Raw genomic sequence first — 13,558 nt, 5'->3', positions numbered from 1 at the left:
TTAAAATGGAAATATCTATGATAAACTCAGTTTTTATAGTGTAATGGAAAGCTGAAACATATTATTAGTCATACGATATTGTTACTTGATTTATTTGTTTTTGAGTATTGGCGTTCATTCTTATACCACGTGCTACTCAGTCATTGTTAACAATAGCGCAGAGTCCTCAGATTGACGTATTTAGGCTGTCACAATTTTCCTCCAACATAAATTCCCACGTATCGAAACTGTTGTTTCAGAGTCAAAGTCAATTTATCTATGTTGAAATTGAATTAAAATCCGACAGAACTATTAAACCAATATTTATGCATTACCAAAAAAAAACCATATAAATACATTACAGTAATAAAAAATATATATCAATTTTAAATTCCGCAAAATTCTATGAATGGTCTCATAGCAACAATTTCACACTTCTAATTGTAAATTAAAATGGCATATGTTTGGATTGATTATTTGAAAGATTCAGCACATTTTTGCTAAAGAACTCCAAAAATAGTTATGCAAGCAAAAAGATAACCATATTTGTTTAATTGAATCGCTTTAACTCATGCAAGTCATTTATTTCATCTCATTTAAATTTCATTTATGATTTTCACATTCTCTTGAACGCATTACTACGTGATTGTATCCCTAAGTAACGCTCGGAATAGAATTGAAATATAACTTTCTAGACCATGTGACAAATTATCAACAAATAAATGGATTGCATGAATAATTTCTTAAAATTAACATGAAGGAGATGTGGTTAAATTATTATTAAAGAACTATCCACCAGAAACCAGAGGGCGTCGATATAAACCGTGGGTCAGTATTAATAACTACGAAAATCACTCCAAACTGAGTATTCTTGTGCTCATTTTGTTTTATCTTGATACCTTGACTTATTTATTTTAGACAGTCATTGAGAGCTACATTGATTTTAATCCCCTTGTTAGGGGTTCAGTGTTTTGCAATACCACTGCGACCCGATGAAAGTGATGAGTATGGACAATATATTTATGATATGATCTCAGCTTTTCTAGCATCATTCCAGGTATAAAGTTTTCAATTTAGCCGTGCATATTCTAACACGCAGATATTGGCATATATATTTAAAAAGAGAAGATAAGTTATGATTGTAAATGAGACATATGAGACAACTCTCCACAAGAGACCAAATGCCACAGACATTACAACATATTTATGATCAAGGATACAAAATTGAATAAGTAAGAATTGCGAGCCTTTGAAATCACTTCATTAGTTGCTGTAGGTTTTTAAAAAAATCAATTATGCCTTGAAACAGTTTTTTCTAATTGTTATTAATGAAATCCTGTCTTTTTTCCTCGAATGTGAACAACCGAAAAAGACTTAATAATCAGAGTTTGTACTTGACTAAATTCCAAAAAATGAAAACTAGTATATCGATATAGGAATTTATCAAAAGATACTCGTATTATGATTAAGTACGCGAAACTCGCGTTTCGTCTACGTTAGACTCATCAGAAGTACTCGATATAAAATAGTAAAGGTTTTATCATTAATAAAGAAGCAAATAGTATCAGAAATAAAGGAGCAGTTCTACTAAAATGTAGCTATAGGTTTGCATACCAGTGTTTTGTGTAGGAAATAGATAAAGACTAACAGACATATACTAGTACACAAAACAAATCGCAGAAACTTAGACGAAAAGATATACAGATTAATCTTTTGATTCTTATTTTAACTGAAGTCAAGAAAATAAAGTATGCAAGAGTCATATCCTATTCATATAAGAAACGATGTAAATAAAAATTCAGTAGGTATTCCTGATTCTGTAGATTGTAAATACTGTGTCACTGATATGTATATACAAGAAAATAATTCACCGAAATTTTAGTTGTCCTGAAAATCATGTTTAAAAAGTAAAGTCACAAAAGTACCGAAATCCGAGGAAAATTCAAAACGGAGAATCTGAAATCAAGTCACAAATTCAAAACATCAAACACATCAAGTGAATGGATAACAACTGTCATATCCCAGACTTAATACTGGCATTTAAAAAATTAAAAAAAAATGGTGGATTAAACCTGGTAACGTTGTTTTATAACTAGATAAACCGCTTAGTTGTACGACAATCGCAGATAATGCTATTATATTGCAAATAACATAAAAACATCATCCTGTAAACAATGAATGTAGTCGTTCAGCTTTCATCAGGCTGCTCACAGTTATAAAGAGGATTATATTTTTGCATAACATTGACAAATGTTCATCAATTACGTTATGTTGTTTAATGTGTCAATGCCATTCATGACAAGCATTTAAAATTCTCAAATCCTTATAATAATGCAATGTTGTATGCATTATAGAGTATCGTAAAGAAATCAGTATTCCTACATTGAACTTAACTTGTTAATCATTATTGCTAAAAAAAGCTAATAAAAAAAACCCTAAAAGTATGTTCTATTTTAGGGCTTTCTGGTGTCATTGTTGTTTTGCTTTTTAAATGGAGAGGTAAGCACCCGTATTATTTGTTATATTTCTGAGTAATAAAACATTTTATAGAATTTTTATCTTACTAAAAACAGAAACACGAATCGATTAATAAATATATGTTAAAGTAACAAAACCAATAGCGCTCAAATGCAGATTTAAAGAATTCATTCCACACCAAAAAAATGATAAAAAGTCTACATTGCCTTGGTCATATGTTTTATGTTTTCTGCTTGTTTTACGGTCAAGTATCCATCTGGTATTAACTAACATTTCGTTTTACAAGTTTCCTATGGTGTGATCTTTTACAACTGTATACCTAATAATGGTGTTGCTCTAATATGATATCTGATATTCTTCCTCAGTCATTATAACCTTCCATCATTACCGAACTGAACAAAAAAATAACACGACGGATACCGTATACGGTGCAGGAACTGCTTACCCTTCCGGAGCACCCGATTTCACTCCCAGATTTTAGTGGAGTTTGTGTTGTTTCTTAATTATTATTTATAACTGTTGATGTAAATGTCGTTTGGTTTTGTGAGTCTTTGTTTACTCCTTGGTTTTGATTGTTATTGTCTTAATGGTTCATTAAACAAATAAATGTGATAGTGTGAGCGGAGTGTTGTGTCCAATGTCCAAATAATCTTGTTAATGATTGTTTGGTGTCTTTTGTTTAGTGCATTCGTCGTTCCGTCACTGATCAAAGTTAGATAATTCAGAAAAAAAGTTGTGTATGTTGATCTTGTTTTGAATTGTTTTATTACAATTCAAATTTTTTATTTTTTAAACGGTTTGAGCGTGGCTATTTGTTGTAAACCAAATGGATTACCACTAGTCTGGTAACGCGTCATTTCTGTATTCCTTAATTAATGGGCGATCTTCTTTATTTTGTTATCATGCCGAATGCTCTCATTTCCATTTGTCGCTTATTATTTCTATGTACTAAAAATCCTTCAACACACTCATTGATGCCTTCTATTGTATTAAATGTGTTGTGCATCTTTAATTCATATGTATTCAAAATATAAAAATAATCATTAAAGAGTGACATCAAGAACCATAGGATTTATTACTATACATATTGTCATTTACTTTAGCATAGCAGTTATATAGAAAATAACAGTAAAACAGTAAAACATACACCAATTTTGCAGGTATTATTTTTGATGAAAAATCAATATGTTCTGGTTCGTCGACGTATGAGTCGTACAGAGACGACAGGGAAAAGTTTCATTTATTCGGCCGTTCAGCAAGCAGACGCAAATGCAAATAGAAAAAAGTCGATTCAGTTGGCAAACCAAAAAATATATTGCAAACCTGAATTTACTGGAACAACTCAACCACAACATTCAGAGGTAATTAAGTTATGCTTTAAAATAAAGGAAAAAAGTTATTGTTTTTTTTATTTCTACATCAAAATATCATTACAATGAATTGCAAAAAATGCTGTATTTGTAAGGAATGAATATTCGAAAATCCAAAACCATAATTATATAGAAAAACACTACTTTCACTTAAATAAAAGGGTGGGTTTAATGGATTTAAAATTAACAAAAGCAATGTATGAAAATTTTTATCAAAATGATAATTCTAGGACTATTGTTTTTCTATAATAAAGTGAACAAAAGGATATGTTTGGTATACATTAATGAGACAGTAACCAAACAGAAAAGATATAAACCAAAAAAATAAACAGAGGACCTTCAAACAATAGACAGGTGTAAATATCGTATCGAGTCTATCGTATCGAGTCTATCGTATCGAGTCTATCGTATCGAGTCTATCGTATCGAGTCTCGAAATTAAATATGCAAATAATAATCAGGAACTATCAAAGATATGTAATCATCAATAAATTCTCATTAAAATAAAAGACTTAATATAAAAGAAAACTCAGTCATGAGTGTCCTTTCTTTTGTCTGGCTTATAAATATATGACGAGGGTGAACTACATTTGTAAGATTCAAACTGTAATTAAACTAGACTCTCGTAAACTCTACCTAATGAAAACAGAAATTAAAGGTTATGACAACACATTTTGATTTAATCTAATTGTTGCGCTTATTTGTTTCCTTTCTAGAATAAAATGTATCCCTCGTTGTGCAAGTTTTGACAAAAGGTTTCGTTCGGTGAAAGTATCTCAGTCCTATTGAAAGTTAACATGATATTTAGAAATTATTAGTAAATTGAAATAAATATTGCCCTCTTTATTAACCGACAATACAACACTGATGAAAATATATTTTTGTTTCAGGATCATCATTATATTTTGGACCAGACAACAGATGTGTGAAATTATTTATAATAAGTGCCTGTAAAGCAGGATAAACTACAACAAGGAATGATAGTTCTACGCTTTACACATATGTACAAAACAAGACCGTATATCAATAGAACAATATATATCTGCATATGACATATGGCAGATGCATAGATACATAAACATTTGTCTTATATCGAGTTTGTATACTGCTGAAACTCCGTCCATATACCTACTATAGACGATAAAACTGTATCGTTAATATTATGAACTTGAGATAATTCATGAATACAAGGTGTGTTGGATTTTGCTTCATGATTTTCCTTTTGTAATATTTATTTTTCCGTGCAAAAAATAAGAAATGTGTAAAGGATTGTTTTAAACATAAATGATTTTTTTATTAGTTTGGAGAGGGAGTAAGGAAAATTTTGACACTTTATTTGTTGGAAAAAACTGTTTTTCCTAATAGAAAATATTAGTGTTCACCTACAACCCGGAAAAAAACTGTTAATATTTTAAAAATATTGCATATTTTATACATGCAAGACGTCTAGTTATAACCCCCCCCCCCAAAAAAAAACACAAACAAAAACATAAAAAAACATATAAAAACCAACAAACAAACACTATGTGTTGAGTGTGGCTGAAATTTAAAAGTTTATAATATAGTAACAGATAAAAAGAATATTATGGAAGGATAGAATGCATTTTCTATAGTAATGGTAGAAAATAACGTTGCATTGTGAAAGTGTGATCGTAGATTAGAAGTAACGTTGCACTGACAAATTGTGTTCGAAGATAGATTTCATGTTGAACTGAAAAAATGTGTTCGAAGAAACATAGTGATGACGAATGCTAACACCATGATTGTAGTTGACATATATATTAGAAACTAGGACAATAGGACGTTAAACTGCTTTGTTTCCTTAGGTTTCACTATATTTATAACATACCGTCCCATGAGATGAAAGGACAAATGAAAAGTTCCAATACTCCATTTTTGATATATTTGTGTAATGACAACATACTAATATACAGTGGATTCTTTGGCAAAAAAATCGTTATAGAATTGAAGTATAAACATGTTAACAATACATATATACTACGGTGTTAACAATAGTTAACGTATTCATGTTACAACATAAATATAAAAAAAATGAACATTTTATATATTTGTTCCATTTAATGATTTTTTTAATTATTTTTGAACAAATTCCTTCACTGCAATGCCACAATGGAGTCACACATATATCAGCTAAATTGGCGAATGAACAGGATAATGTTTTAACAAACATACTATCTCCTTACATATCCGTTGTCAAAGTACCTTTAGAAGCCAAATCGTCGAGCTGTTTAGTTGAATTAACAGTCGTGAAGTCCAGCACTTTCTTTTGTCGACAACATCGGCAGCATTGGAAGAAACGTCTTATAACTAGTCTGTTAGACTTCCGAATAATCAAGTACACAAAAGGGTCAATAGAAAAATTGAATCCAGCTAACATATGTATTTTTCCCATTGTTGTTGGCGACATATGCACACCTAACAAAGTATACATAACCCAAACCTGAAAAGATATGTATTATATGCATCTTTATTAAATGTAGCTGTAGAATGAAAATAGCGCCGACGATGGAATAATGTACATTCGTTCTTAAGTCATTTTCTGTTCGAGAGATGTGTGTGAGGTTTTGATTTTCAATTTGATAACGGACTATCCGTTTGAATTTCCCTTGGAGTTGGATAGTTTTCTTATGTTAAAATTTCATGATATATTAGAAAGGTCTTTATAATAAAACGAAAAGCCTTTATTACTTTTCTACATCCAGCTGGCCTTTAAATTTGATTTATAGGTTTTAAATGACGGATATTCTTTACTGCTTCGTTTTTCAAATTCAATTTGGTTCCTGGTAAACGCAATTTTTAATCTGCTGTATTTCTAATAAAAGTTACTTTTTTGTATTGTTTTGGAGATCTTAATTCTCAAATTTCATTTGTTATTGAAATCGCATGACAGATGTTATGTTAACGGCAAACTTTGGTTCATGAGATAGGAACAAGGGAACATTAAAGAGTCTTTTGAAAATAAAATGTTGTCAAAGATTTATTTCAAATGGAACACGTTGTTCCCGTCGGATTTTTCATTGGTTTGCCATGATAATTTTTCATTGGTCTGCCTTAATGAATTACAATGGTTTCCCAGGATGAATTTTTAACGATTTAACTTGTTAAAACCATTTCCTACCTATTTTCATAATCACTATGACGTATGTGTTATATACAAAACATATTCTGATCGACTTCCTTCTATGCAATAATGTCTTTTACTATCTAAACCGGATGGATTTTGCATAAATACATAAACAGGATATTCAAGTTCCAGTGTCCTTTAGATGATTATCTCATATCACGCACAAATTGACCAATAAATAATCAAATTGTTCAGAAAAATATTGACATCAAAGTGATGGAGATTATTTTAACGAAAAATAATATTTATTACATGTGAAATTTCTCTTTCTTGTGTCTAATTATAATTATTATTTTGGAAAAAAAGACTGTAATCCATTAAAAAAAAACTGTTTTGATTATAATATTGTCATTAGTATGTTTGATTTATTTATACTAACATTTCAATATCAATAATTGAATTTAACGCAGGAAGTATAAGTTTTTTTTATAGAATCAATGTGTTGAAAACAGAGATATTGTTATGGTATTGCCTATGAACTTTAAACTTATTTACATAAAATGCATTACTGTGCATGTGTTTGATTATATTTGAGCTAATACTCATGCAATCACAAAAAAATCATTTCAAATTTGTTGAAGATCGTTACCTGAGGATATATTTGAAATTGTTGATGATGATCATCACATTTTATCTTTGCTTTATTGTACACATTCACTTGTGTCAAAAACAAGTTACAATTATAATGAGATGTTTTATGTAATCAACTATCTGTGAATATGTAAATAAGGTCAAGTTTTTCCGAATTATGAATATGATTAAACCAAGAGACAAATATGACTTAACATAAGGTGCAACGAAAGACTAGCTCTGATTATTTAGCCGTCTACCAAAATTTTGAATGTAAAGTCACAAATAATCAATTATCTGAAACAACACCAAATACCATGCATGACCATAATCATTTGATAAAATTTAAACAATCACTTTTGATTTTTGACTCAATAGACATCATTAACAACGATTATAGGAAACAAGTTACTAGTATAAGTAGAATCTGTTGACATTCACATTCGTCAGACTGATGAAGATTTACCATCTCATTTCAAAATTACACATTTCGGAAATATTTGTATTCCACCCTCGCCAGGCTGATGAAGATTTACCATTTCACATCAAAACACATATTTCGGATATATTTGTATTCCACTCTCGTCAGACTGATGAAGATTTACCATTTCACATCAAAACACACATTTAGGAAATATTTGTATTCCACTCTCGTCAAACTGTTGAAAATTTATCATCTCACATCAAAGACACAATTTGGAAATTGTTATATTTCAATATCGTCAGACAGATGGAAATTTGCCATCTTACACCAAAGACACACATTTTGGAAATTGTTGTATTTCACTCTCGTCGAACTGTTGAAGATTTACCATCTCCCTTCAAAGACACATCGACCTTAGAAAACTGCAAGCCTTCATTCATATTCCTGTCGATACCACACTTCTATCTATGGGGGTGTCGCCACTTTCTACGGGAATATTCCACATGCAGATTGAATTGATGCACGTAAGACGTTTTAGATTCCCAAACAGATTAATCTACCACATAATAAAATCAACGGTACCAATTTTGTTGCACCAGATGCGCATTTCGACAAAACATGTCTCGTGATGCTCGTGGCCAAAATATTTGAAATCCAAAGCTTATATAAAAGATGAAGAGCTATAATCCGAAAGGTCCAAAAAGTATAGTCAAATTCGTGAAAGGAATCGGAGCAGAATAATGTATGCGTGCTCAGAAGACTTACATTGCGTGCTCAGAAGACTTACATTGCGTGCTCAGAAGACTTACATTGATAAACACCAACGTCACCTTTGATAGGGATGATTACTAACACATCAATGGCATCTCATGAGATCTCAACCCTCCCCCTATACGTTTAGCCAATGCAGTATAAAGAAACACACACCAATACGCACAGTAAAACTCATTTTAAAAGAAGCCCACGCCCGATAACAGAATAGGAAACAAACAAAACTAAGCAAAATAAAATGATACATAAATTCATAAAGGACGATTAGCAGTTACTGATATGACAGCTCTAGACCTCAATTAAACTGACTGAAAGTGTATGTCAAGCATAATCCCACCATTAGGGGTTAAGTATCATACCATCATAAATAATATGAGGAACAACAACCTGTATCATTTCAACAACTCGTTATAGAATAAATGTGTTTGTTTCTGATGGAAAGATCCTATGAATGAGTCAATATAAATACCAAAAATACTTAATGACCTGACAACAGTATCGTTACTATATCACTTCTAAATAAGTCTTTTTAAAGCTTGTTTTTTTTTAGGTGAATGCTAACATTTTTGTGCTTTGTCAAGAATATTTCCATAAAAGATTGAATGTGAAAGACATGAACGTATAATATGTCTGCATGTTAATTTATATTTACGAATGATGTTCTTGTATCAATGATGAAACTGAGTAATTTGTTGATGAGTTTGAGATAACGAAAAATAAGGCGACAGTAGTATACCGCTGTTCAAAAGTCATAAATCGATAGACAAAAAAAAAATCCGGGTTGCAAACTAAATATGAGGGAAACAAATTAATGATAAGAGGAGAACAATGATACAACATTGAAATGTAACTTACACAGAAAAGAACTAAACATTAGACAAAATCCGATGAGAATAACTAATATAACCTCAAATCAAAATACATGAATTTGGAATAGAAAAGTACCGTGACACGTCTTATAATAATGTGAATTCACACTCAAATATAAGAGGAAACAACAACCGAAACAAAAGAAAAACAACGTTGAAAGGTAACACACACAGAAACGAACTATGATATAACAATGGCGATATTCCTGACTTGGTACAGGGCATTTTTTTTTAAAGAAAAACATCGTGGGTTAAACCTGGTTTTGTGGCAAGCCAAACCTCCCGCTTTAATGGCAATGTTTAATATAACATTAAAATTATAAGACAACATTACAGGACTACAATACAAATAAATAGGAGAACATATTGGACAAAGAAACACGCAAATAATAGCTAACAAAAGGCACCAGGCTTAGAATTTAATACTTCAGAAGTGCGTTTCGTCCGCAAAGTGTTCGATACAAAAGTTTGAAAACCAAAAACAAGTAGAAATTTGAACAACACAGAGGATCATAAGTTTAAAAAAAAATTAACATCCTTATTTTTTAGAATAATTTGTACTTTTGCAACAGTAAATTACTATATAAAAGATATACATGATAAAACTGAAGTATTCACAAATTACATAAAAAAAAACTTGACACATTACATAAACCAACATAATCCAACCCAAAAAATAGACACATCCGAGTTAGTCGAGGCCTCAACGCAGATATTTCGTAGAGAGCTGTGGTGTAGTGGTTAGTGTATCGGACTACTTACACAAAGGTTCTTGGTTCGATTCCCGTTCCGGGATGAAAATTTCAGGAACTGATTTTCGGCTCTCCCTTGACACCATTTGCGAGTATGGTCTTGGGGAAACGATGATAGTCCGTCGGAAGGGGACGATAAATAGCTGACCTGTGTTAAGAGAGAGCCACATCTTTTGTACTTTAAAGAAACCCATGTAGTTTTCGAAAAAGATCAGGCTAATGCCGCTACAAGGCAGCACTCGCACCCGCAAAGTGGAAAGGGATTTAAACTTGTTTCCCAATCCACTTAAAAAAAAATATAGTAAAACTAAAAAAAAGTGACATTTGAAATTGTAAAAAAATTACATCACACTTGAATTTATAAAACACCACCCAAACAAATTACGTCACATTTGAATGACTAAAACTATTTATCCAAAAAAAGATAGAATTGATTTAAGATTATATTTGTACCAAAAACTGATACTACATTTAATAACAATCAAAATTTTATACTTAATAATATCAAACTGGGGGAGCAACTAGACAATTAACTATATTCTATGTCCGGTTTCCTCTGGATCAAACTGCAAACGTAACACATCGTGCAAATTACGTTGAACCAAATAAAATGTAATAAATGAAGGTGGTGATTAGTTTTCTTTACCATAACACATGAATATATCAGAAAAGACGTCAAGAAATTTGACAAAATCCGATGAGAATTACAAATTAAACCCTGGTTTAAAACATTATTCAAGAAGAACGATAAAACGTAAATCGCAGGCAGAAACAAATTTTATACATGATACACAGAAAACATGAACAGTTAAGCATTTTATGCAAATAAACATCAGTTATGATTCCAAAAAAAATGAGTTGTATCATAAGATAAATAGTTTAAAACACTGTTATTTTTGAAGTATTATCTACAAAAAAAGTTAAAATCGTTCTCTTTAAGTATTTGTTTATAACATAACGGTTGATCGTCCCTTTGGTATGTAGATCATCTTTTTTTTACAAAAAAAGAAATAGGTACTAGTTCTCATCCTTATTATACTTGGTCGGTCTCCTTTATTTTCCACCCTCCTGATTTGTGTATTGCTATCGAACGTAGTAAACAAAGAAACAATAAAAGATGTTAAGAAATACTTTACACAATTTTAAGCAATATACCTGATAAATTATCAAACAGTATGCATGGCACACTCATTGATCACAATAAATAAATGTATAATGTACTTACGTTATATGGTGCCCAACAGGTAATAAACACACAAGCCAGGGTGATAACGATGACAGCAAATCGTAATTCTAAAGCTTTTGTGGACATATTACTTCCGCTTTTCTTCTTTGCTTCTATATTTCTATGTCTAAGTTTCATCACGGTTACCACAACAATGAAATTACAAATGGCGATTAGGCTTATCAGAATTATGCCAGATGATGAAAATAATATCAAGAATATTCTTTGCTTAGATTCTTTTGGGAATTGAAATGCCGAACATTTGTATTTGACAGAGTCTCCCTTTTTAACAGCATTCCACATGCTCCCTAGTCCAAGATGTGGCAAAATGCAAATACATGCAATACATATACACCCCAAAAAGCAAACAATAGACCAAACCTTTTTCGTAATTTTCGAACGGTAAAAAAACGGGACGCTAAACGCCATAGCCCTGTCTAGCGCCATCAAAACACTGACAAGTCCAGAATAAATTGGACAAAATGTCTGCATGAAAACTCTAATAGCGCATATCTCATAAGTGTCTATAATACCATATCGATGAAGGTTATGCCATAGGCAGGAAGTGCACAAAGCAACTAAGTCAACTAAACACAAAATGAACAACAGAAAGTTTGTTGGTACTGTTGAGAACCTTTTCTCTAAAAGAATGAAAATCATGGATACAATGTTTGTTGTAATTCCAGGTATGTAAATCAAAAACAGCGAAACATAAAAAGAACTAGACATTCCATTCGATAAAACTTTAGTCGAATTTGTGGAAATAATGCTAGTGGTGTTAATTGAATCATTTAGAAAGAATTCCATTTGGAAAACTTATCCGATTAGGACAGCGATATCAATTCATATGGTCATATGCATTGTATTCAAAGGTGTATATCCAACATATCACTGACGAATAAAACATCAGTCGTAAAAAATGAATATTCATTTTATTATTATCTTATAAAGAACCATAAATCAGATCGTGCATGTTTTAAAATTGACAATCACTCGGTGGAAAATTAATTATTCTAATGAGGATTCGTTTCCAAAAATAAAATATCGGATAATCACATTATTGATTTGCTTAACATAGATCTTAGTTCCGGCGACTCTAAGAAGGAAGATAACTAAAGATTAGATATTTCATACTGATGCGTTATAAAAACAAATATTACGAAGCAGAGTATAAGATTTGAATTTTAATTGGAAACAAGGCAAAACCCTTGCAAATATATGTAGTATGCGGTTAGCAAAATATTTGAAAAAACATATTCGGTAAAAGACCAAACTCCAAGGTAAAATAAAAAAAGGTTAGCCTATAACAACTTACAAAATCAAACATTAACATTTGGTTTTCGAAATATACCACTTGATAGTTTTTTTGGATATATTACTCGATAGTTTTCAAAATATATCACCTGATAGTTTTCAAATAGTGATTACATTTTATCAGCATTATTACGTAGTTGGTAGGTATAACAAAGACATACATATATTTTTATTTTACAGACGGTAAAGATGCATTGCTCATTTATTGTGAAAGTTAACTCGTTGCATTACATCATTTTTTTTTTAAAGAAAACAAATAGATTCTCGTGTAATCTTTTTTTCCCTAGTTGTTCTTTATCATCACTCTTTTTTTTTGTCTCACTTAAGTCTTAATGATTGTCGGTTATATTTCGAATTGTTTTAGTCACTGTTCGAAATTAAAAAAAAATTATTATTAAGAAAATTCAAGAAAAAATCTGTTTTTTCTTATTTTTGTGCACCGGATTTGTAAATTTGCAAGTCTATTTTGTATAGTGTGATACATGTACGAACTGTCATCCAATCAGTAAAGTGTCATATATTGATTCCAGTAGATATTATACTGTATCATAGATTCTCAATATAATGCTGGAGCGCAAATATAAAAGCTGTCTCCTGGAAAAATCTAATTATTCCTTTTTAAAATCTTTTTACCTATACAGATGATATTCATTCAAATGATT

The 13,558-nt window shown here is 30.8% G+C and overlaps 2 protein-coding genes across 3 annotated transcripts in view; one reads left to right on the top strand and one right to left on the bottom strand.

The window, feature by feature from the left end:
- Positions 1–5,093, top strand: part of LOC134706377 (calcitonin gene-related peptide type 1 receptor-like) — a 43,299-nt gene extending 38,206 nt beyond the window's left edge. For both annotated transcript variants that reach the window (XM_063565267.1, XM_063565268.1), the window contains 4 exons: positions 898–1,036; positions 2,437–2,478; positions 3,618–3,818; positions 4,717–5,093. In XM_063565267.1, coding sequence (XP_063421337.1) covers positions 898–1,036; positions 2,437–2,478; positions 3,618–3,818; positions 4,717–4,755 — 421 coding nt within the window. In that variant the 3' untranslated portion in view covers positions 4,756–5,093. The remainder of the gene's footprint in view (positions 1–897; positions 1,037–2,436; positions 2,479–3,617; positions 3,819–4,716) is intronic.
- A 255-nt stretch (positions 5,094–5,348) lies between these two features.
- LOC134704807 (rhodopsin, GQ-coupled-like) lies at positions 5,349–12,242 on the bottom strand. The gene is made up of 3 exons (XM_063563589.1): positions 11,583–12,242; positions 6,050–6,287; positions 5,349–5,365 (listed from the first exon to the last, which is right to left on the bottom strand). Exons 1-3 carry the CDS (start codon positions 12,240–12,242, stop codon positions 5,349–5,351), a joined length of 915 nt encoding a protein of 304 aa, XP_063419659.1.
- Between the last annotated feature and the right edge of the window lie 1,316 nt (positions 12,243–13,558).

This window comes from Mytilus trossulus, chromosome 2 (genome assembly GCF_036588685.1).
Source record: "Mytilus trossulus isolate FHL-02 chromosome 2, PNRI_Mtr1.1.1.hap1, whole genome shotgun sequence".
NCBI lineage: Eukaryota > Metazoa > Mollusca > Bivalvia > Mytilida > Mytilidae > Mytilus > Mytilus trossulus.
This window is presented reverse-complemented; position numbering and strand designations above follow the sequence as displayed.

Excerpts from the sequence above, each read along its gene's own strand:
- LOC134704807 (XM_063563589.1), bottom strand. The coding sequence starts at position 12,242 with ATGATTTTCATTCTTTTAGAGAAAAGGTTCTCAACAGTACCAACAAAC. Across the intron at positions 6,288-11,582 it reads CCTGTTGGGCACCATATAAC|GTTTGGGTTATGTATACTTT; the intron begins GTAAGTACATTA and ends ATATCTTTTCAG.